The sequence below is a fragment of the Labeo rohita genome, chromosome 21 (assembly GCF_022985175.1).
Source record: "Labeo rohita strain BAU-BD-2019 chromosome 21, IGBB_LRoh.1.0, whole genome shotgun sequence".
In the NCBI taxonomy this organism is placed as follows: Eukaryota; Metazoa; Chordata; class Actinopteri; order Cypriniformes; family Cyprinidae; genus Labeo; species Labeo rohita.
In genome coordinates this window covers 4857566-4883128 of record NC_066889.1, presented here as the reverse complement: position 1 = coordinate 4883128, position 25563 = coordinate 4857566, and the positions used below count along the sequence as shown (strand labels likewise).

The 25563-nt window shown below is 31.5% G+C and overlaps 1 protein-coding gene across 5 annotated transcripts in view; it reads left to right on the top strand.

Annotated features, from left to right (window-relative positions):
• The window catches only part of ebf1b (EBF transcription factor 1b), a 155073-nt gene extending 130196 nt beyond the window's left edge, over nt 1-24877 (top strand). For 2 of the 5 annotated variants that reach the window (XM_051092971.1, XM_051092970.1), the window contains exons 11-17: nt 2850-2938; nt 12098-12163; nt 13314-13491; nt 13661-13840; nt 16782-16976; nt 18644-18712; nt 20495-24877. In XM_051092971.1, coding sequence (XP_050948928.1) covers nt 2850-2938; nt 12098-12163; nt 13314-13491; nt 13661-13840; nt 16782-16976; nt 18644-18711 — 776 coding nt within the window. In that variant the 3' untranslated portion in view covers nt 18712; nt 20495-24877. The remainder of the gene's footprint in view (nt 1-2849; nt 2939-12097; nt 12164-13313; nt 13492-13660; nt 13841-16781; nt 16977-18643; nt 18713-20494) is intronic. The other 3 variants (XM_051092974.1, XM_051092973.1, XM_051092972.1) reach the window with 2 other exon arrangements.
• Nucleotides 24878-25563: the final 686 nt, after the last annotated feature.

Here is a 25563-nt window from a genome sequence, read left to right as displayed (position 1 = left end):
TATATAATATAATATATATATATATATATATATATATTTTTTTTTTTTTTTTCAGGCACACAGTGGCCCAACAAATTCACACCTAAAAATGCATGATATTGATTTATTTATGCATAATTATGTAATATAATATAATATAATATAATATAATATATATATATGTGGTGAATGACATGTCATTGTTGTTATTGTTTATGGGTTGATATATTAATATAATATAATATAATATAATATAATATATTGTATAATATTGTAATTAAGTACCCTTTTAGTAAATATTGCTATTAATTTATTAATTACTTTTTTTTAAATAAATTATGATTATATTATATTAATTATATTATATTATATTATTATATTATATTATATTATATTATATTATATTATATTATATTAAATCACAAATATATTACTTGACATTTCTAACTCCTTTGGTGTAGTGGGCCACAAAAAGCATTTGAATACAAAACAAATCACACTTAAAATGTATGAATGTCATTGGATTAGATGCAAAAATATGTTCGAAGGCTTATTTAGTTGAAATTGATGCCAACATAAATTATGGCCAATTCATTAAGACACTTCCTAGTGAAAAACAAATCCCAATGTTTTATCTTTCTCCACACGTCTTCAGAACCTCTTTGTCCCTGCACCTCACTCTCTCACTCTCTCTCTCTCTCTCTCTGTCTGCCGACCTCTGGGTCTCTTAGTAAGTGAATGTTTTCCCCAGGCTGAGTGAGAGGATTGGATACAATGTAGAAATCAATGGCAATAAGAGAGGAGTGAAGTACTCCTGACACATACAAGCATGTGAATGCGTTTGTGAGCGCACTGACTCATCCATCTCCATATCACTTTATTAACAGACGCCCCACACACAAAGACACACGCACTCCAGCTTTTTTTTCTTCTTCATCCAGACAGGTTTTTTAGATTAATTAGATATTATCAACCAACACTTCCGAGGAACTGTATAATGAAAGGTCGTTTATTGCGGTAATAACTGTGAACAGCAGCGCTTCTACCGTCATTAACCTATATGTTCTTAATTGCCACTCACTAACTTCAATATAACTTAAGCAGTATTTACAGTATCTTAACCATCTGCTCCAACCGACAGGAAAGTACCTACGTTTCATGCCCCAGCAGCCCCTAACACTCCCTCTTGCTCAAACTGTCCAAACCACTCTCTCTTTCTCTCTTCCTCTTTTCTCTCTTTCTTCTCACACGTTCCATCCTTCAACAGGCTTGGGAACAGAAGCTCAAATGGCATGTTATTTATGAACGTTTTGCAATACATGTTTATATTTTGGGCTTAATCAAATGCCATTTTTGGATGCCATGAACAATGAACCGCATGCTAACCAAAACACAGAGGATGACGAACAATGTGGCACCTGTAAAACACAGATGATATATAATTTATTTTTTACTAGATGGCATGTCTTCATATTTTTACAAAATGTTTATAATATAATATAGTATAGTTATTTTCTAATTATTTAAGTATAAATAATTATAGTTATTTAATTTTTTTAATTTTTAAATAATTTTTAAGTATATAATTAATATCATTTAATAATGTATTTTTATTAGATGTCATGTCTTCATATTTTTACAAAATGTGTTTATAATATAATATATGTAGTACAATATTTTAAAATAATATAACTATTTAACTTTTTTATTATTTTAATTAATTTATATTTATTAAATATTTTTACGAAATGTGTTTGTAATAATATAATATAGTATAATATAATATATGTAGTAAAATGTATTAATTAATATAATTATTTTATCATTATTAATGTTTTTAAAATATATAATTATTACAATTTAATTAATTTATTTTTTATTTAATGGCATGTCTATATATTATTACAAAATGTGTTTATAATATAATATAATATAATATATGTAGTAAAACATTTTAAATAATATAATTATTTTATAATTGTTATTTTTTTATTATAATTAATATTATATTAATATTATTTTATAATCATTTTTTAATATATCCTTATTATAATTTAATTAATTATTTATTTATTTAATGTCATGTCTGTATATTATTACAAAATGTGTTTATAATGTAATAAAATATGTGTAGTAAAATATTTTAAATAATACAATCATTTTATAATTGTTATTTTGTTTTAATTATAATATATATATATAATAATATAATATAATATAATATAATACAGGGTGCACATAAGTGGTCCGTAGGTCCAAATGCGCGACCAAAATTGTAGTTTGTCTGGGCTGGTTCTAACACAACTGTCTTGATTGCTAATGCCATTATGAGTTTTTTTATTTCGTCCCCTACTTTTAAGCTGGCTCTAAAAACTGTGGCACTTTACAAACAAAGTGCCATCATGAAAAGATCTTCTACATCCATTTTCTGTCCATTACAGGAGCAAATAGTGTTAAAATCTCTCCTGTCCTCTGTCTCATCCCTCGCTTAAACTGAGTGACAGGCTTTCGTGTTTTTGACAACATAAAGACTTTATGCAAAGTAATTGCTGCATGAAACGTAAAACATAAACGTCCTACGATTACACGCTATACACGCTTGCTGCACTTAACATGGGCGGAAGAGTTCCCAACAATCTAAATGACTTCCATTAGAACCGTAGAACATATTAATATTGCACTTTCTGACTTATTACTCGAGGTTGGATTGAATTTTTCGTATATATTCTGCGTATAATTTAGAACAACCAAATATCCATGTTCAATTTTGTACCAAGCTTTTATTCTTTGCAGCATACTAAAAGGAAAAAACCTAAGCAGTCCTCTAAAATTACATAAAAATGATGATGTCTCTTTTTTTGTGTCCACAGCTCTGAATGAGCCCACCATAGACTACGGTTTTCAGCGATTACAGAAGGTGATACCACGACATCCAGGAGACCCTGAACGCCTTCCAAAGGTATGAAATTGAATTTCCATTATTTCTAACAAATCAGAGTTAATAGAGTCAAAAAGAGTTAAAGAAGCATCAACAGAAATGTGCTGTTGAATTTAGGTGCTAGATCAACAACAGATATAAAATGCCGTAATTGCATATTGCGTATTGCATAATATATATATATATATAGTGGCTTAATTGCATGACTGCATTGAACTAGTAGGTTTATGGAGAACCCATGTTGGGTGGGCTGAATCATGAATCATTATACAGCTATATGCATTTCATCTGACATTCCTCTATCATTATTAAGTGCTTCCAGATCCTCTTTTCTTGATTTAGAAAGCGTGCTACAGCATTAGCTATAACATCAAAGTAATGAGTCTCACTTATGAAGGAGTGAGATGGCGGGCCGGCCTCTTCTTATGTCATCATTGTCTTGGTGATGAAACTCATATGGTAATAATTCTGCTTGGATGAACATTAGATCTGTTGCAAAAGGACAGAAAGAGTTGCATCATTAAAAAAAAAAACACATTCTGTCTGTTGCTGTTTTTCTGTTTCTACATGTATACAGAGCCATGTTTTGCATGTGCTGTGTTTGTTGTAAGTGGATCCTCGGAGTGTAACAGGTTCTCTGTATAGTGCTTTATCTGTTTGTCAGTTTGGGCCAATTTGGTTTTAATGAAACCATGTTGTTTAGTCGTGTAAATAATCCAAATAAGCTAGCGGCACAGAGGGGAGTTGTTTCGTTTGCATTTGCTGTGCTGGAAGTCATTTAAACTTGTTGAAAATTCTCTAGAAATGTGACAACATTGAAACATGAAAACATTCTTTGTTCAGTCACTGTGATTCACAGTTCAAATCTCAGTTATAGCGGGACTAGGTCAGGTGTCTCAAAACACTGGCTTAGATTTCGACACCGTACTCCGTGTTCCTGGATCAACTTTCTTGTTGGTTCTGGAACAACATTCCTGTCGACAAAAAAATGTATTCATTTAATTTTGTTTTTTTATGGTTTAGGGTTTAGGGTTTAGGGTTAGACCTCAGCTGGACTCTAGGTCTGAGGTTTGAGACTAAAGCAACATTCTGATATATAATATAATATAATATTGTAACTAAATACCCATTTAGTGTGTATTTCTATGAATGTATTAATTACATTTTCATCATTCAATGATTGTATTATTATATTATATTATATTATATTATATTATATTATATTATATTATACATTTCAGTTTTTTTCACACATCTGTGAAATTGCCATCTTTTATAACTATTTGAAATGTGACAATTGTTATTTATTTTTATTTTTTCCATATTAGGCAAATATTTTTTAAAGAATATATCTAAAACATTTATTTCCTTATGTTTGGACACATTTGAAAGTTTTTCAGTTTGTTTTTTAGTGTCCCCTTGATTATTATATTATATTATATCATTTAATAATATGTATAATAAATACATAATAATATATATAATAAATATATAAATATATGTGAAATGGCCGTCTTTTTTATAACAATTTGAAATGTGATGATTTTTATTGTTTTTTTTTTGTGTTTTTTTTTCCTTTCCTTTTTTTCATATTGTGTCCCCTTGATTATTATATTATATTATATTATATTATATTATATTATGTTATGTTATGTTATGTTATGTTATGTTATGTTATGTTATGTTATATTATATTATATTATATTATATTATATTGTAGATTTACAGTTTTTTCACACATCTATGTGAAATGGCCATCATTTATAACTATTTCAATTTTATTTCTTTCTTTATTTATTTATTTCATATTATGCAAACATTTTCTGAACAATATATCTAATATATGTATTTCCCTATGACACTTTTACCCCGTCTGCAATAGTAAAATAACTTTAGACATTATATTATATTATATTATATTATATTATATTATATTATATTATATTATATTATATTATAGATTTACAGTTTTTTTCACACATATCTGTGAAATGGCCATCATTTATAACTATTTCAAATTTATTTATTTATTTATTTATTCATTTATTTCATATTATGCAAACATTTTCTGAACAATATATCTAATATATTTATTTCCCTATGCTTTGACACTTTTACCCTGTCTGCAATAGTAAAATAATTTTAGACATTATATTATATTATATTATATTATATTATATTATATTATATTATATTATATTATATTATATTATATTATGAATATATTAATATATATATTGAATATATAAACATGTGAAATTGCCATCTTTTTTATAACTATTTGAAATGTGATGATTTTTATTGTTTTTTTTTTTTTTTTTTTTTTTTCCTTTCCTTTTTTTCATATTGTGTCCCCTTGATTATTATATTATATTATATTATATTGTAGATTTGCAGGTTTTTTCACACGTCTATGTGAAATGGCCATAATTAATAACTATTTCAAATTTATTTATTTATATCATTTTTACCCTGTCTGCAATAGTGAAATAATTTTAGACATTATATTATATTATATTATATTATATATTATTTTATATTATATTTATTATATAGTTGGCAAAATCTTAAACAGACGTTCCCTTGCTACATTCATCTTCTGTTTGGGGCGCTGAGTATATTTTGCTTGTTTAGATTATTCTGTTCATTTCACAAGTGTGTACAGTATGTTTGGTCATATGCTGCAAGCTTATTGTATATACATGTGAGTGTGTTTATGTGTATGTGTCTGTGTGTGGGTGAGTTTAAGAGCGCGGGCACCCAGAGGTGATCCATCATGGTGAAGTCAGCTGTCCAGCGGTGCCTCCCGGCAGGTCAGCGATCGAAGTCTCCGCTGGCCGGACTTTATTATTGCTCCACCACCAGTAATTGAGTCACAGCAGTGGATGCGTGTGTGTGTGTGTGTGTGTGTGTGTGTGTTTGAAAGGAGGAAGAGAAATTATTCCAGCACACTGGCACCTCTGACATTCAGAACAGTGTTGAGCTCAATGAAGAGGTCGGACATATGGAGGAACAGAGAATCATACATAATCTCTCGCTCTCTCTCCATCTCTCTGGTCTTGGCCGCTGTCCCATTGGCAGCGGCGGCGCCACACACACTCACAAACACACACACACACATGCGCTCTGTTCCTCTCCGCCCCATCGATTTTCTCGTCCTTATTGAGGTAATAACAGTTTGTTGACGGGGCTCTCTTTTCAACTGCTCACCTCAATCATACCAGCCAAATACAGGGACGCCAAAGAGAGAGACTGGCACACATACACACGGATATACACAGATCTAAATGAGGACATACCATTGACTTCTACTGTTTTTATAGAAAGCTGATTATAGACTATAATTACAGACAAACTGTAAACAAAAGCGAAACTTTTTTGCTTATGTTTACAATACAGTAAACCTACTGTACGCAGATTTAAGAGTTAAAAACTATGTAGGATATTAGTTATTTGTATGTTACTTAAATGAGTTTTTGCAATGTGAAGCACAGGATTAGGCAAAATTAATCCATAATTAAGTGTTTCTGCTATCTTAACCTCTTAGGTTAGTTTTCTATAGAGACTGTTTTTTTTGTTTTTTTTCCAAGTTCATAGCCAGACGCAGACAGACATGAGAAGCTCAGAAGGACAGACGGTGTAGTAGCCCGTATGAAAGGATTAGAGAGGACAACAGAAGTGTGAATGCTCTGCTGGACATTTACATTGACAATGAGATCTGACATAGACCTACACAACCTGCCCTTTTGGAGCTTTTATTGATCAGTTTTTAGTATTTGTTCTCTTAAAGATGTTGCTCCAATGCTGCGGCAGTTCAGTTAAAACACAAAAGCTCCAAAATAAGACAAAAAAGCATGAAAAATAGACTCTTTCACTTTATTCAAAATGTTCTGGTGCCATATAAAGCTTTGTGTTAGGGGGAAGAAAACAACAGAAGTCATTGGTTGTTTTACAAAAAAAAAAAAAAAAATACATGTAAGGTTACATAAGGCAGTTTCATCTCAGGCCATATTTAATTAGGAAAAGTCATTCGTTGTTTAATTAGGAAACACTGATTTTAAAATGACAAAAAATAATAGTCTGAATAACTTTATTTATTTTATTTTATTTATTTTAGTTTAATTTCATTTATGTATTTGTTTGGTTGTTTGTTTGGTTGTTTGTTTTAGTTCATTTTATTAAATTTTATTTATTTGATTTTATTTATTTTTGTAATTATATTTTATTTTTTATGTTGGACCCATCTATTAAACCTTCAGATGAAATCTAAAAAAAAAAAAAAGGCATTAGTTGTTTTACAAAAAAATCACACCATTTCCTAATATAATTAGGAAAGACAAAAAGTAATAGTCTGAATATCTTTTTTATTTTATTTTATTTTATTATTTTATTTTATATTGTATTTTATTAGTTAATTTTATTTTTCATGCTTTAATATTTTTTATATTATTTATTTATTTATTTTAGCTTATGTTTTTGTTTGTTTGTTTGTTTGTTTTTAATATTGTATTATTTTATTTTATTTTGGACCCGTCTATTAAACCTTTAGATTAAATCTTAAATATATATATATAAATAAAAATAAAAATAAATATATGTTTATTTATGTGTTTTATTTATATTGTATGATATAGGAGAATATGGAGCTTATACTGGAAGAGAAAAAAAAAAATCTCAATTTTATTCAAAGGCCCAAACTTAGAAAAATATGCAATTTGGTGCAGATGTTTACATGACCAAAAAATAAAATCCATTTTGTAATGTAAATTAATGAGATCTGTATAACTATTTATTCATAAATATCAGTTGTTACTCTGTATCTCCCAATCTTATGTCTTAGTAAGATGTTATTTGATATTAAACATACATAAATTGTATAAAACATAAATTACTTACTGTATTTATTTATTTATTTATTCTAAAAATTATGCATGGATGCTAAAGTAAAGTTGCTTTAGTCCAGTAAAGTTTTTTTTAAGGTCTAAGTTTTACATTTTTGATCATTTAGAGGCCTTACAATTTTGTGTGTAAAATATGATACAGTAGGATTTATAGCATTAAAAAAGAACAGATTTTGGGAATTACCACCTGAAAATCTTTTCCTGGAAAGCAAATTGCTGATATCATTGTATATGAAGTTGTTGTCACCAGTTTATGATGTCATCATGTGATGATGTCGTGCTGCATCAGATCTGATCCAATCAACACTGTGAACAAATGTAGTTTAGAACAGTAAATCGCTTCATCAAAATGATGATCCAAACATGACACGCCACTTCCTGTAATGTGTGGCCCAGTCACTGATGTCGGAACAGCCAGGAACACTTTAGATTATAGGAAACACATATTAGTAATTTTCCCTTAATAAATACCTGCTTATTAGTAATAAATAAGGTAGTTGTTGTAGTACTTATAGGGTTAAGGGATGTAGAATATGGGAATGCAGAATTAGGCATTAATACGTGCTTTATAGTAGCACTAATAAACAGTCAATAAGCTAATAGTGAATAAGTTAGAGTTTTATGTGGGTATTACGATTTCCCAACCAAACTGATCACTGTTTGACTTTTATAGATAAGTCTTAGTACCTGGTCCAAAGGCATATAAAACCGCATTACATTTTTGATGTATAGAGCTCAGTGTTTCTGCTATACAGTATTCATCATCGACCTCTGCTCCTCATCTTTTCCGCTGAATTTGATTGATGTTTTGGCTGAACTCGCACATACTGGGAATTCACTGCCTCCAGGCCGGCCCGCGTTCATTCGGGCCCTTTCGCTCGCCAGTATCCCTTTCGCGCTCCCCCACGCTGGGCTGCAGAGGGACTCTCCTCCGCCTCCTCACTCTCGCTGCAGGATCTATCGCTCTAACAGCTCCCCGTGACGATAATGAGAGGTTAACACAGTGCCAGCACGGCCATAATTGAGTGAATTTAGCACCTTGGACAGCGCACTAAAACTCCTCATTGCTTGCCTGACCCCCCGTCAAGTTTTGTTTGTGCATTCGTGTCCGTGTGTGTGTGTGTGTGTGTGCACGGTGCGACACACCCCAGGGCTGATTGGGAGGCAATATGTTCCAACACAGCGCTCACACACACATGCTAAGGGGTAAGATCCTGGTGAAGGTTGCGTTCAGAAGGGGGGAGCAATTTTCTGCCTGTCACTCGGTTAGCTGGAGCAGCGCCCTTCTGCATTAACTTCTACCAAAGACCTCCCACACGCCAACATACCGGACGGTAAAATATAAGGAAAATGTTTGAGGACCTTGTGAACGGTTCTGTAGTTCAAACATGTAACAACAATACCCTTACAGGGAAAGAAAAACATGAATTTTAATTTCATTTAAAATTACAGTGTCTCATTATATGTATACATGAGCAGAACAAATTTTGTTGTAAATTGTTTGTAAAACCAACATTTTACATTTATATATAATTGTAAATTAAAAAAATTAATTTTTGTTTGATTCTATGTATAATTTGGACTTTAGGAAAGGTTTTATGATTGTTTATTTTTTATTATTATTATTGAATTTATTTATTTATATTTATAATTATTTATGCATTTTTTTCCCCCTGAAAGATTTACATTTACAATAGAAGTTTTATGAATAAATGCAAAATTCCAAACAATATTAATGTATATAAATTCAACAACTTAGGTATCATGTTTTAATTTCTATTTAACTTATTTGTAAAACCATTCATTCATGCAATATTTTATGTTTATATGTCTTATATTTACAATGAAAGTAAGATTGACTCTACGTACAGTTTAGATTTATGACAGATTAATAAAGATTTTATGATTGTTTAAATTTAATTTAATTTAATTTAATTAAAAATTATTTATGCAATTTTTTTTACCAAAGAAATTTACATTCACAATAGAACAGTTTATGATGAAATGCGAAATTACAAACAATGTTCGTTGATATGATTTCAACAATTTAGGTAAGAATTTGTAAAACTATTTATTCATGCAACATTTTATATTATATAAGCCTTATATTTACATATATAAATGAGCAGAAGCTTGATTCTACATACAGTTTAGATTTATGACAGATTAAGAGAGGTTTTATGATTTCAATTAATTTAATTTAATTTAATTTAATTTAATTTAATTGCATAAACAATTGCTTAAATGTTTATGCAGTTTTTTTTACTAAAAAAATGTACATTCACAGTAGAACAGTTTATGATGAAATGCAAAATTACGAACAATATTCATTAATATGACTTCAACAACTTAGGTAAGAATTGTTTTAATTTATTTGTAAATTGTTTGTAAAACCATTAATTCATGCAATATTTTATATTATATATGCCTTATATTTACATGTATAAATGAATGTATGCTTGATTCTACATACAATTTAGATTTATGACAGATTAAGAGAGGTTTTATGATTTTTTTAAATTTAATTTAATTTAATTTAATTTAAATGTAATTTTTTTCCACAAAAGATTTACATTCACAGGAATAGAACAGTTTATGATGAAATGCTAAATTACAAACAATATAAATTCATATGAATTCAACAGCTTAGGTAAGAATTGTTTTTATTTTCTTTGTAAATTGTTTGTAAAACCATTAATTCATGTAACATTTTACATTTATATGCATTGTATTTGCATGTATATAAATTAAACTATGAACGTAAGATTGATTCTACTTACATTTTAGATTTATGACAGATTTTATTTAATTTTATTATTTATTTATATGTATAATTAATTATGCAATTTGTCCCTGAAAGATTCATGAATAGAACAGTTTATGATACAAAACACAAAATTACAAAGAATATAAATTTATATGAACTCAGCAACTTCGGGAAGAATTCTTTAAAAAATATATATGAATGTGACCAATTACATGTTAATGTAAACAATTAATATTTATTTTAATGCCACAATTTATATGAATAGTTCTACATTTATATAAATGCAACAATTAACAGAAGAATGGTTTTAAAAAACACATTTACATTTATATTAAAGCACCTATGGTTTATATATTATATAAGAATGGTTTATATATTTTTTGAATTTAATTCAATGCAACATTTTATGTAAAAGTTAATTTATGAACAATTTATGTAAGAATAGTTTTATGATTACTTTTATAACATAAATAAATGATGTAAGAATGGTTTCAAAACAGTTTACCTTCATATCAATGGTTTTAGAAACTATTTGCATTTATATCATTGGAACAACTGAAGAATGGTTTTACAAAAAAAAGTTTTATTAGAGTTTATATTTTGCTTCTAAGGAATGTGGCCATGTGTGTGGACATATTTAAATAGCATTTGAGATTTAACATTTTCACATGTGAAACAATGTGCTTCAAAATGTGATTTGAAATTCATGTGTTTTTTCCATAAGAGCATTTTGACTTATTGCCTTTGATTTATGAGAAAAGTCGAATGACAAATCTACATGATGTGATCCATGTTGCATCATTAATTCATTGTTTGTGAAAATTTGTTCAACAAGCAGGATTTCGTGTCTCAACTTTTACTGGCCAAGACAAGCGTGCCATTTGGTGCACTTCTCCCTCGCTTGCACATCCCATGCTAGTTTGATAATGTGGAGATATTGCACAAGCCACATAATCACATTATTAAAGCAACACAAAAGTCGCTAATGTTTTCCAGCCATTGCACTTAAACAATCATGACACCCGTTGTCCTTCTTCCCATCATGTGACTGCGCAGAAAAGCGTATGTTAAAGTAATTACTTCTCATTAGCGGGAACGCATCGATTCCATCTCTGATGTACCGTCATCGCAAGAGCTCTTACGAGAGCCGGCTCTCTGCTGAGTTATTGCCCAGTACTGTGAAACCGAGTGACCTTCACTGCAAACATAGATTGCATTGTCCTTCCTCAACGCAAAGCAGATGTTTGCTGAAATACTGCACTTTTTCATCCTGACAGACACAGAACAATTGAGCAAACATCAGCTCCATGTGTTCCACTTGGCTGTGATCACTGATGTTATTAAACGGAAATTCGACCCTTTTTCATCTGCGAAAGAGAACGGCATCACATTGTACAGTTACAAGTGACAAGTAATATGGATTGTAATTGTATAAAGAATGAACTGAGGATGAAACTGGTTCTTAATCTGTTTGATCATTAATATTTCCTTCGTGTCTTATTTTGAACACAGGAAGTGATTTTGAAGAGAGCAGCAGATCTAGTGGAAGCACTTTATGGAATGCCTCATAATAACCAGGTGAGGAAGAAACTCATTGAAACTTATTGTTGTAATATGACAAATTTCCTTCGCTCAGTTTACTGTTAAAACATATAGGTGTTTCTGTCTGCATTTTTGGCCTTGCAAACTTGCAAACCTGCAAATTAAAGCCTATAAGAACAAAAGAACATTCAAAAAGTCTTAGACGCTTGCTAGTTTATTTAGTTTGTCTATGTAGTATGTTTTTAAAAACTGAAAATCGTGAACATTTTCAGCTAAATGTTGTGGTGGCATTGCGATTACACTCTTAAAAATAAAGATTCTTTTTTGGCATCGACGGTTCCATGAAGAACCTTAAACATGGAACCTTTCAATTGCAGAAAAGGTCCTTTATAGTTCTGTAGATTTTTTAAATGTTCTTCAAAATGGTTCTTTGGGGAACCAAAATGGTTCTTCTATGGCATCACTGCAAAAACACCCTTTTGGAATCTTTATTTTTATAAATGTACTTTGTTACTGTTGTAAACAAGTATACTAACTTTTGAAGGGGGAAAAAAAATAGTGACAAAGTAGTTAGCCATGAAAGTTATGAAACCACAACGGATATAATTGTGTTATATATTTAAATGAAAAACAATAAATACAAAATTGTTCATTTTTATTTTGGTTGTACAAAAAAAATTAAAAGTCATAATGAAAAGTATTTAATTTGGCCTTCATATAATGCAAAGTTTAAAAAAAAAGTTTTTCAGTAACATATAACACTTACATATAAAAAGCATTTGAAAAGTGGGAAAAAAAATAAAGTAATGATAAAAAAGATTTTAATTTGACCTTCATATAATGCAAAATTTAATTTAATTTAATTTAATTTAAATTTATTTTATTTTATGTTGTTTTATTTTATTTTATTTTATTTATTAGAACATTAGTAGAGACTTTGACTGTTAGGTTAGGGTTAGTAGAAGAAGTTGAAATGTACCTGCAAAGGTACTTATAGTCAGTAGAATATGTGTTGGAAAAAAAACAGAAACATTCTATTAATATATTAGTATATTAATAACTGCTAGTTGACATTTAGTTGCAGAGTTCCTTATAATAAGGAAGTCTAAATAAAATAAAATAAACACCCATATTTTCTAATTTAAAAGTGTTCAATTGGGAGAGATGATGGATCATTTTTCCTTAGGAAATCATTTTGAAGCGAGCAGCAGACATTGCTGAAGCCCTGTACAATGTGCCACGAAACCACAACCAGCTCACCGGCCTCACCAACAGCTCTGTCCATGCAAGCATGATGGGAGTGAACTCCTTCACCGGACAGCTCGCCGTTAACGTCTCAGAGTCGTCTCAGGGTGGAAACCAGGGTGAGATATTGCTTCTCTCACTTTTACCTCTTCACAAACATACACACTTGCTCAAGCGTGTGCTAAAGAAAATGTGTGGGATGTGTAGGGTACAGTTCATCAAAGCTGTATACTGCCACACTGCATTGACGTAAAGGTGAGTTAAAGTTTTCTCTGTGTCTGACTGCAGGTTTCAGTCGTAACACGAGTAGCGTATCACCACACGGATATGTGCCCAGTTCTACCCCTCAGCAGAGCAGTTACAGCACGGTATCCACCAGCATGAATGGATATGGCAACAGCGGCATGACCAACCTGACTGGCTCCCCGAGCTTCCTGAATGGCTCTGCTGCCAATTCGCCCTACGCAAGTGAGTTCTGAGATGTGATATTCTATACAGTCTGCTTTTCTTACATAAAAGACAAAAGCAGATGTTTAGCAGAATGTCAAAGCTGCTCTTTTTCCGATAAAAGTGGAAATGAAAAAAATGTAGAAGAAAATATTATTTTAGTCTTTCCACTTCCAAATTTCACATTTCATTTAATGTGGTACCTGCCATTTCTGGTAAACAATTTAGTATAGCTACCAATTCTTACTATTAACTAATTGCTTATTAGCATGCATATTATTAACATATTGGCTTTTTATTAGTATTCTACATCCCTAATCCTACTCAATACCTAAACTTAACAACTACCTTACTAAATATTAATAAGCAACACATTTAAGAGTTTACTGGGGTGAAAGTTGTAGTCGGGAGTTTGTTAATAGTGAGAATTGGACCTTCAAATAAAGTGTGACCCCATTTCTTTGTAATTATTGTACTGCTGGGCAACAACTGCAAAAAATAAAAAAACAATTGCCCAAAATAAAAGCTTTTGTTACATAATATGTATATAATATGTAATATGTACTGTGCATAATATACTTTTATTTTGGATGCAATTATTCGAAATTAATCATTGCCCAGTACTAAACTGTTTGTGAAATTTACTAGCAATTTGTAAGTGAAAATTGTTTCGGTAACACTTTAGTATAGGGACCAATTCTCACTGTTAAGTAGTTGCTTATTAGCATGTCCATTATTAATATATTGGCTGTTTATTAGTACTTATAAAGCATTTATTCTACATGACCATCCCTAATCCTAACCAATACCTAAACTTAACAACGGCCTTGCTAATAATAAACAAATTAGGAGTTTATTGAGGCAAAAGTCGTAGTTAATGGTTTGTTACTAGCAAGAATTGGACCTTCAAATAAAATGTGACCCCATTTCTTTGTATTAGTGCTGGGCAGCGATTAATCGTGATTAATCACATCCAAAAAAAAAAAAACGTTTTTGTGTACATAATATGTGTGTGTACTATGCATGTTTATTATGTACACTATATATAAATACACACACATGCATGTATATATTTAAGAAAAATATTTTATGTTTATATATTAAATATGTATATATATATATATATATATATATAATACAAACTATATGAATATAAATATGTACATGTAAATATTTTCAAAATATACACTGTATGTGTGTGTGTCTTTATATATACATAATAAATATACACAGTACACACGCATATATAATATACAAAAACTTTTATTTTGGATGCGATTAATCGCAATTAATCATTGCCCAGCACTATTTACTAGCAATTTGTGAGTAAAAATTATTTCGGTAACACTTTAGTATAGGGACCAATTCTAACTGTTAACTAGTTGCTTATTAGCATGTCTATTATTAATATATTGGCTGTTTATTAGTACTTATAAAGCATTTATTCTACATGACCATGTTCTACATCGCTAATCGTACCCAAAACCTAAACTTAACAACTACCTTTCTAAATATTAATAATAAACAAATTAGTAGTTTATTGAGGCAAAAGTCGTAGTTAATAGTTTGTTAATATCAAGAATTGGATCTTAAAATAAAGTGTGACCATTGTTTCAAAATAAATCTTACATTCATATTTGTATGGGTCTGTATGGTCCGTTTATTATATTCAGAGTTATCTGAAGCCATATGATTGTTTTACGTCAGGAACAGATTGATGTTTTTAATTGGAGCAAAATCTTCCCCCTGCTGTAGCTTTTAAATCTGACATGCACCTTAAGACGTGTGACAAAATGTGATGTCAAGACGTCAGACCTACTGTGACATGCTTTCATGCACAATGTTTAAATACATGCAAGTGTAAATGAGCAATAAAATACATTCAAAAGGCGTTTAAACAGCATTTTATAACTATAATGATGAAATTTGACAGTTGACATGTTTAATTCACATGCTCCAACAAGCCCTTGTTTCCAAACGAACTTCTGTCTTTGATGCACAATCAGCACAGGAAGTCTGACAGTATGGGCCTTTAGGTCTGATAGAATTCCCAACTGAGAATTCCCACAATGCTCTGCAGTCTATATTCAACAGCTCTTTAAAAGTTCTCTCTTCTGTTCTGCGCCTGACAGTGCCACCTCACTCCAGCTGTTATTTATTGAGCTAATACTTAATTGCTCGCTCTTTCCAATTAACCAGACATGTGAAAGTGAGCCAGAGACAAAAGAACTGGGAATATTCCGAGAGTGATGTGTTTGTTTAGTTTAATTATGACTTGAGCAGTGAGGGTGTGTGGGCAATCTGACGCTAAATCTTCAAAAAGGCGAGACGAGCGGCACGCAAAACTTTGACACAAACGCCTCTCGCAAAGGAAAACAAAGCAATCAAGAATTTGGCAGTGCAACCCTACCCACTTTATCCTCCAATGACTCTTGGTCTTCTTTATAAAAATGGTTTTATTGCCTCTAGCAAATTTAAATTCCATTTTGGCCTGTGTATTAAAGACTGTTAATTAATTCAATAAAGTAATTGAAGGAGCAACACTTCAATTGCAAGGCTAACATCCTGCAGTGTTAACAAGTATTATACAATTCTCACTGACTCCGTCAGACGCTTTCAGTCAATCTCAGAAACCTCTGTTAAGCTTCCAATTTTCATTAATTGATTAGTTAAGACCTGATTAATGGATTTGTGCCTTTGTTATAACCTGAGTAGCTTGTTTATACTTGTCCCCTGGTTTTTAATTGGTATCAGAGAACTGTTTTAGCATCAAAACTGATGTTTTAAGAAAAAAACTGTTGTTAAAATGTATTCTCCTGTGATTTAGATTAATTGCGAGTAATCGTTTCCGCCCTAAACTTTGTCCCACAAGACTTTTTATTTCTTAATTTATTTCTTCCTTCCTTGTCTTTCTACTGAATCCAAAATGTATTTCTCAACCCTGCTCTCTGCATTCCTGCAGTCGTCCCCTCCAGCCCCACCATGGCCTCTTCCACCAGCCTGCCCTCAAACTGCAGCAGCTCCTCTGGAATCTTCTCCTTCTCTCCGGCAAACATGGTTTCAGCTGTGAAACAGAAGAGCGCGTTCGCTCCTGTCGTTCGGCCCCAGTCCTCACCTCCACCTACATGCACCAGCACCAATGGGAACGGTCTCCAAGGTAACGCACAAGTACTTCACACTCAGATTCTGCTGGGGTGGGGTTTTTATGACAGTAATGACATCATCAAACTTTGAAAAGTGAAAATACTGCAGCAGTAAAAAGAATGTTCACCACAATTACTGACAACACTGTATAAAAGTGTGCAAATTACTTCCAGAGGGTCGACTTTTCAAAAGGAAAATCTGTACTTTATTAAAAAAATTTAAGAGTGCCAATCTGTTTCAGCACAAATTGGCACCTTTTGGTTCCTGTAGTGTAGCTGGCCACGTTATTTATTTATTTATTTATTTTAATTTATTTGATCAAAAATACAGAAAAAAAATTAATATTATTAATAATATTATTACAATGTAAAATAGCGCTTTTTTAGTTTAATATACATTAAAATCTAATTTATTCCTATGATCAAATCTGAATTTTCAGCATCATTACTCCAGTATTCAGTGTCACATGATCTTTGAGAAATCATTCACATTTTCTTTCTTTATAGTTGTGCTGCTTAATATATATATATATATATATATATATATATATATATATTTTTTTTTTTATTTATTTATTTTTTTTGATGAACAAAAAGTTAAAAAGAACAGCATTTATTTATACACTGTCATTCAAAAGTTTGACCTCAGTAGATTTTTTCTTTTTTTTTTTTTTTTTTGAAAAAAAAAAAGAATACTTATATAGACTTATATATAAGACTTATATTGTTAGAAAAGATTTCTATTTTGAATAAGTGCTGTTCTTTTTATTCATCAAAGAATCCTGAAAACGTATCACAGGTTCCAAAAAAATATTTGGCAGCACAACTATTGCCAACATAGTTAATTCTAATAATAAATCAGCATATTAGAATGATTTCTGAAGGATCATGTGACAATTTAAAATAGAAATAGAAACCATTATTTTATATTGTAATAGCATTCCACAATATTACAAATAGTTCTGTATTTTTGATCAAATAAATGCAGCCTTGATGAGCATAAGAGACTTCTTTAAAAAAAACAATACAATTATTACTGAACCCAAACTTTTTAACGTCAGTGTAATTACAAAAAACATGTCTGATATGTTATTTAATTTAATTTAATTTAATTTAATTTTATTTAATTTTATTTTATTTTATTTTATTTTATTTTATTTTATTTTAATTATTTTAAGTCTTTAATTGATAAAAATGCAATAGAATTGTGAAATAATGTTACAATTTAAATAACTATGTTATATTTGAAGATATTTTACATTACTCCACTCTTCAGTGTCACATGACCCTTTAGAAATCATTGTATTTGTTGCTCAGGAATCATTTATTAGTATCAGTTACAAACGGTTGTTTTGTTTAATATTTATTAAGTTTTTTGATGAATATTAAGTTGAAAGAACAGCATTTGTAAGTAGAATTTTTAGTAACAGCATAAAAGTCTTTACTGTCATTTTTTAATTTAATGCATCCTTGCTGAAAATAAATAAATAAATCTTACTGACCCCAGAACATTTGAATGGTAGTGTATGTGACACCACTAATGTCCAGTGAGGATCTATGCTGTAGTAAACTAGAGGCATGAATATCTAATCTTCCTTTTGACTCACCCATCATTCGGTCTGATATTAACCTCTCTCTCTCTTCTTTCCCTTTCCCTTCTTCTTCTCTCCACTACCCTCAGATCAGTCTTTTGTCGACTCTAACAAGTACTCCACAGCCAGCGCGCTCCAGGGCCTGGCCTTCTCCTGAAGTATGTTACTCATCCGTTACTCCTCCCACATCCATCCCACTGTTTCTAAATCTGATCATCTATATACCAACAAATAACAGTGCTCTAGCATAAAAACAAGTATGCTTATTTTTAAGGTGAAGTGTGTAGTCTGATGTTAAAATATTCAAAATCCCAGCTATAAGAAATTCAGTGATGTGAGTTTGAGAAACGTGTTCAAAAACAGTCATAATTTAAATTACACACTTCACCTTTAATTATCCCATGTTTCCAATATATCACATTCCAGTTTTCTGTTTCAGTACATCATGCTATATACCTGCATTAAAAATTGTTACCGTGTGTCAATTTTATGTGCGCGTGTGTGTTTGCATGCTTTCAGGGTTTGTGTTTCACCTCCAGCGGTTCCTAGAAAACACAACTCCTCCAAAACAGTCCACCTCTCTTCTTTTCTTGTTTGTCAGCAGTTGCTAAACTCATGTTGAGCCAGATCTGCAGTGCTAAGCATTTTCCTCACGCTTAAAAAAACTTCATGTTGACCTAACTCGTGAGAGTGATGTTACTCGTTGGCATGATGTTACATTAGACTGTCTCAGATTTTTATTTTTAGTGGTGTACACCAGGCATGACCTTACATGGCCAGAAACTGCTTGCAAACAATTAGGAGTCAGCTGAAATGTTTAATCAGACTCTTCAATTGCCTCGTTTTGCATTGACGCTGAAGGAGATTAGGATTTATCCCTTATCCGAAGGGGCCACGGTTTATTAAAGGAGAAGTCCACTTCCAGAACAACAGTTTACAAATAATGTACTCACCCCCTTGTCATCCAAGATGTTCATGTCTTTCTGTCTTCATTCGCAAAAAAATTATGGTTTTTGAGGAAAGCATTTCAGGAGTTTTTTCCATATAATGGACTTCAATTGTGCCCCCCGATTTTAAACCTCCAAATTGCAGCTTCGAAGGGCTCTAAATGATCCCAGCCGAGGAAGAAGGGTCTTATCCAGCGAAACGATCGGTCATTTTTTTTCCAAAAAATAACATTTTTTATACTTTTTAAGCACAAAAGCTTGTGTAGCATACTGTGGAATCACGTCTAAGTTCATCGTCAGTGTACTCCGACTCAAAAAAGTAGGATATGGCGAAAAACTACGTCTCATTTTCTCCTACAACTTCAGAATCGTCCGACATCGTTGTACCTTTTTGCTTGTAAACAGTGTTTGACTTACTTGCACTTCCTTAGTCTTTGCACGTTCGCTTTGTAAGCACTGGGTCTGTAGTTCCGCCGACGTCGCATGTGACCTTTTGATGTGTAGTATGTAGCGTCGTGGACGCGCATCCCAGAGCTAGTATACAATTTTTTTTTTTAATGACCGATCGTTTGGCTAGATAAGACCCTTCTTCCTTGGCTGGGATTGTTTAGAGCCTTTTGAAGCTGCATTTAAACTGCATTTTGGAAGTTCAAAACCGGGGGCACAATTGAAGTCCATTATATGGAGAAAAATCCTGAAATGCTTTCCTTTCTTTACGACTGAAGACAGAAGGACATGAACATCTTGGATGACAAGGGGGTGAGTAAATTATTTGAAATTGTTGTTCTGGAAGTGGAGTTCTCCTGCAAGCAGATGTGGAAACAGATTTCCGAGTTTACAGAACTGCGGAAATTTATGAAACAATGACCATTCTCGTAGCTGATGCTGGCTTTGTTGTACAACTCATACTCATAGATGTTAGTTTCATTGCAGGTCTGTTTGAAAACTGGCTTGTGAAGTAAACTAACACTCTGTGTCTTTCTCTCTTCACAGTTATCCCTGGAATGATCGTTCCTCCAATGTAGGGTGCGTGTGTGTGTGTGTGTGCGTTTGTGTGCAGACAGAAAGATGAAACACGCTCTTTCATGCCACTGGTTTCATTGAGCGTGTGCAGAAAACTCCGGCGCTGGACTGACCTGGCGGTCCCGTTCTGAAGGATGAAAAACGACAAACTCAGGCCCTTTTTAAACACAATCTGCTTTGAAACAAAAAGATATAGAAGAACAATACGAGAAAAAATATCGAACTGAACTGTTGTACCTCCCTGTTTTGATGTTGAAATTTGTACTCACCTTCTAGACACTTTTTAAGATAAGGGGCGACGGCACAGACGATGCTCAGCCGCCCGTCTACACTATAACATGAGAGGTCTATTTATTTTAAAAACGTAGTTATTGATTTGCCATCATATTTGTGTGTTCCTGTGTGTACCACCCTTTTATGAAATGATACCTGTCACAATATTGCAGTGGTTTCTATTTATGATTTTACGTAGATGAAGGATCGCAGGTGATTTTTGCGCAGGAATGTCCCACTGAATTTGCGAAATTGCTTTCGAGGTTGAAGAAGTGAAGTTTGTCCGTCTACAAAATGCCAGCAATGTAAATTCATACTTAAACTGCTGCGGTGAAAATATACTTTATGCCTTTTTTATCATAGTTAAAAAAAACAATTCACTGTCACCATCTTGATTTTCATACTCATATTCCATTTGCTGAGATTATGCTGCCTTCAAGTCCTTCTATGAAGTCATGAAGAACTTTTTTGAAGAGACTTTGGTTGAGGAAAATTGGCATGTTTGGCAATTTCAAAATTAATACCAAGCTTTTTAACATCATTACAAAATTAAAGCATAGCTCTCCCAAAAATGAAATTTTGTTATTTACTAACCCTCAAGTTGTTCCAAACGTGCTTGGTTACCCACATTATTCAAAATATCTTTTGTGCTTGGTTTGGACCAACCTGAGGGTGAGTAAACAATGCTAATGAAATTAATTAATTTTTTTTTTTTTGGGTGAACTATCCCTTTAAAAGCATAGGATGCATGTAATCTGTGTATGTATTTTATATAGTTATGCCTTCAAAGAATGAAAAGTAGTGTTTTTGGTTTAGCTTCATTGCTATTCTTGATCCATAGCACACAAACTGCATATTAACAGTCATTTCAAAGTTATTAAGATCAGTTTGTTTCCACAAAGATTTTAATTGGCATTGCAGCAACTCATACTTGAAGAAAAGAAACTAAAGTTTCTCACTGGAGATGAAGATATTGTGTTGGTAAATCCAACATGACTTGAAGGCAACATTTGACATTTCATTCTCATCTCTACCCAGTTTTATCATTATGCAAAGCCGAAATGTATAGACCAAACACTCACCCATAGTAGCACAAGAGAGTCAAAGACAAGTACTCATTGTATACAGACACAAGCCCAAAAAGCGATTGCTGCCTTCTTTTTGTAGCTACTCCCTATGGAGGATTTGTATTTGCAACGTCAGCAAAAATGCAAATTAGTGTGTTTTATGCCATTTTAATGACATTTTTTCCTAATTTGTTTGTGTTGTAGAAAAAACTGTGATAACTTTTTTTATACTTTACTTTGCAATGGATTCCCTCAAAAAAGGTAAAGTTCTGAATGAACCGACTAAAAGGTTGAGGAGGAAGACGATTAAGTATTTAATGTTCGCTGGAGCCGTTTTGCTTTTCTTGTAGTTCTCAACTGGTTTTGCTTCGAGACCCAGAGTTTGCCCAACACAGCATTGAAGTTATAATGCAGATGTGATGAAAATGTCTTTAAAATCAGCAATGAACTGTAAAATTAGAACTACACTGTAAAAAAATAAAAAAACACAATTTGTTGAGTCAGCTTAAAATAATTTGTTACCCTGCTGCCTTAAAATTTTAAGTTCAGTCAACTAAAATAAGTTTATTCAACTTGAAATGTTAAGTTGTACTAAGTAACAACTTAGATATTTGTGTTTGCTAAACTTAACAGATGGGTAAGTAACCCAGCTGCCTTAAAATTTTAAGTTCATTCAACTCAAATATCTAAGTTGTCACTTAGTATAATTTAACATTTCAAGCTGAATAAACTTTGAGTTGACTGAACTTAAAATTTTAAGGCAGCCAGGTTACAAATTATTTTAAGTTGACTCAACAAATTGTTTTTTACAGTGTATGCCCATTACATGATTCATTGCATTTTATGTCCCATCAGCCCTAGCGAAAAGTAAATAAACTAAATGTATTTAAAATACATTTATTTCATACTAAGTATACTACAAATACATAGTATGTACTTAATAAAAAAAACATATGTAATTGTACTTTTAGTATACTAAACTGGTGTACTTAAAGTCTGCTGAATTGGAACATCTAATTTTGTATTTGTAAGCACTTTAATTGAGAAGAAGCACACTTGAAGTAGTTTCAGTTTAAAAAAGTGTTTGTGCTGCCTTAAAATTTTAAGTTTACTCAACTCAAATATCCACATTTTCATGTAGTACAACTTAACATTTCATGTTGGCTAAACTTAAAATTTTAAGGCAGCATGAGCACTTACTTTTTTAAGTTGAAACTATTTTTTTTTTTTTTACAGTGTAGTGCTGAAGTCTAACTAAACATATACTAAGTATATTTGATTGTGCTAAAGTGGAACTATTGCATTTAAAGACCGATATTATTTAAAGACCATACAGTTTTTTAATAGTTACGTTAAAACATATTTTAGGCTTAATTTTAAGAAATGTGCATTGTGCACAAGTAGTACTCCAAATAAAGTTTAATTTAAATTTTTATTTCAATAAGTCTCAAGTGATATATCAGTAACTATGTTAATGGACTTGAACTATACTTAGTATAAAACGAATGCATTTTAAATCTATTACTCTTTTACTAGGGAGATCAGAAATGTAGCCCATTTTCATGTGCGTCCCACCAGTTGAGAACTACCGATGTAGATCAGTCTGATCGAATGTTTAGAAGTTGAAGGGTTTTGATGTTACGGCATAGTCAGCACTGTGAAAGCTCTGTACCCTTTTCACAAAAGTTTTGAGATCTAGATGAAGCCATTACTTTGGATTCTAGCGTGTGTGCTTTGCACAGACTGATAAATATGTTTGATTTTATATTTCTCTTTTATTTTGCCAAAGTCATTGTTTGAAATCTATTTATACATCAGAATGGAGTCATAAGGCAGCTTTATACAACCTAGTGTCACTGATATAATGTTTACGACATGCTTAGCAGATCTCATTGACTTTAGCTCTGAGGTTTCGATGATCACGAAGGGATATATGTAGGATATCCATATGAATATTGTATGTATGTATCGCTCGAAATTGTACATGCTTCAAACTGTCATTTGTCATGTTTGCGTGTTTTTCGCTCATCGATTTGTTTTTATTTTGTCATCTGCCAAGTTGTGTCCATAAATGTGATTTTGGAATTTAGTTTGTATAGTAATTTTTGTGTGTCAAAAAAACGCCTTTTTTTCTTTAAGTCCATTCGCACAGAGCGATTGGGTTTTTTTCTTGTTAATACGTGTCGTTATACCATGTTTTGTTTCAGATGGCAAGATTTGTTAAATAGTTTGTACTTTAATGCAATGAAGTTTGAGAATATATATTCACCATGTAAACAATATAATCTTTTAATTTTGCTTCTCTGGAACTTGCAGAGAAAAAGATTCATACAGATACAGTAATATCTCCCTGTTTTTGAATATTTTCTCTCTGGAATTTGCTTTTTTAAAAGGTAAAGTAATACACATATCTGTTCCTTGATTTCCCTTGTCAATAGTTCCACAATCGTTATCTTTTTTGTGGAAGTGTACCAACAATGAAATGTCTTAATGCAGATTTCTCTTTTTTACATTATTTATTTATTTTTTAAAAAAATTATTTAGATAGTTGGTTAGGAAAAAATAAATTAACAAGTTAAACTATGGAGTAACAGCACAAGAGTCTATACAGTTATCCGCTCGTTCATGTCATTCCATGACACTCGTCTCCACTTTCATGTCTTAAGTTTCATCCCATTTTTTGTTCCAGTGCATCACTTCACAAAACTTTCTGTTTCTCTCTGAATCATGCATTTCCCATTTTTAAAATGGGCATCAATTGCAAAGTTATCATTTGATGGTTATTTGACTTATTGATGAATATGTCACACGTCCAAATTGACAAGTCATCTGCTTCTGTTTTTCTTGTTGATTACATACTTGTTGTAGACTGGACTTTCAGTGGGCAGTTATTACTGGTGAAAAATATAAAAAGAAACTACTGTAAAGATGATCATTTTTTAAATTACCTTTGAACTGTAAAATAACTTTTTGACTTTCACAATATTTAATTAAAGTTTCCTCTTGTCTGTGACTCTTCATTCTTTGTGTTTTTTCTTCTCAACTGTAGTTGTTGTTAATTTCGAAAATAAAAGAATCCATGATGTAAGGAATAACACCAAGCTGTTTAAATTTTAGTTGTTGTAAGAAATTAAAATGTACAGCGTTCAGCGTTACGACATTGTAATAAAGCAATTAATTATATATGTATGAAGAAATGAAGTGACGTTATAGTGCAGGAGTTCAGACTATGCATTTCACATGATCACACATAAGCCTGTCATCTGCAATAAGAGTAAGTTAATTTATATTCACATCAGAATTTAAGTGCCCCTTATTAGTAATATGGACCCGTTTTAATGACTCTAGTTCATTAATATATTACATGCTTCTGGCATAGAGAATATGCACACTGTCGCTATAACGTATTAATGATGGCTCTGGTCCTTTTTAAATTAAAATGCATTTGGCACTTAATTGATTTATCATTTACATTTACACTCATCAGCAGATATACTCACACACTGTATGTAAAATGAACTGATTTGACTGGCTTGAAAAATGTCTGTCCGCTGACTTAGTACAGTAGGTTGAGTTCTGTGTGAATTCAAAGGCTGTGTCAGTTTTACATTTTCTCCCAATTATCTTGCATAATCTTGTCTTTTTACTTGAACTGATTTCCTGGGACATTTTAACTTCTATGCTGAAATGTATGTGTCT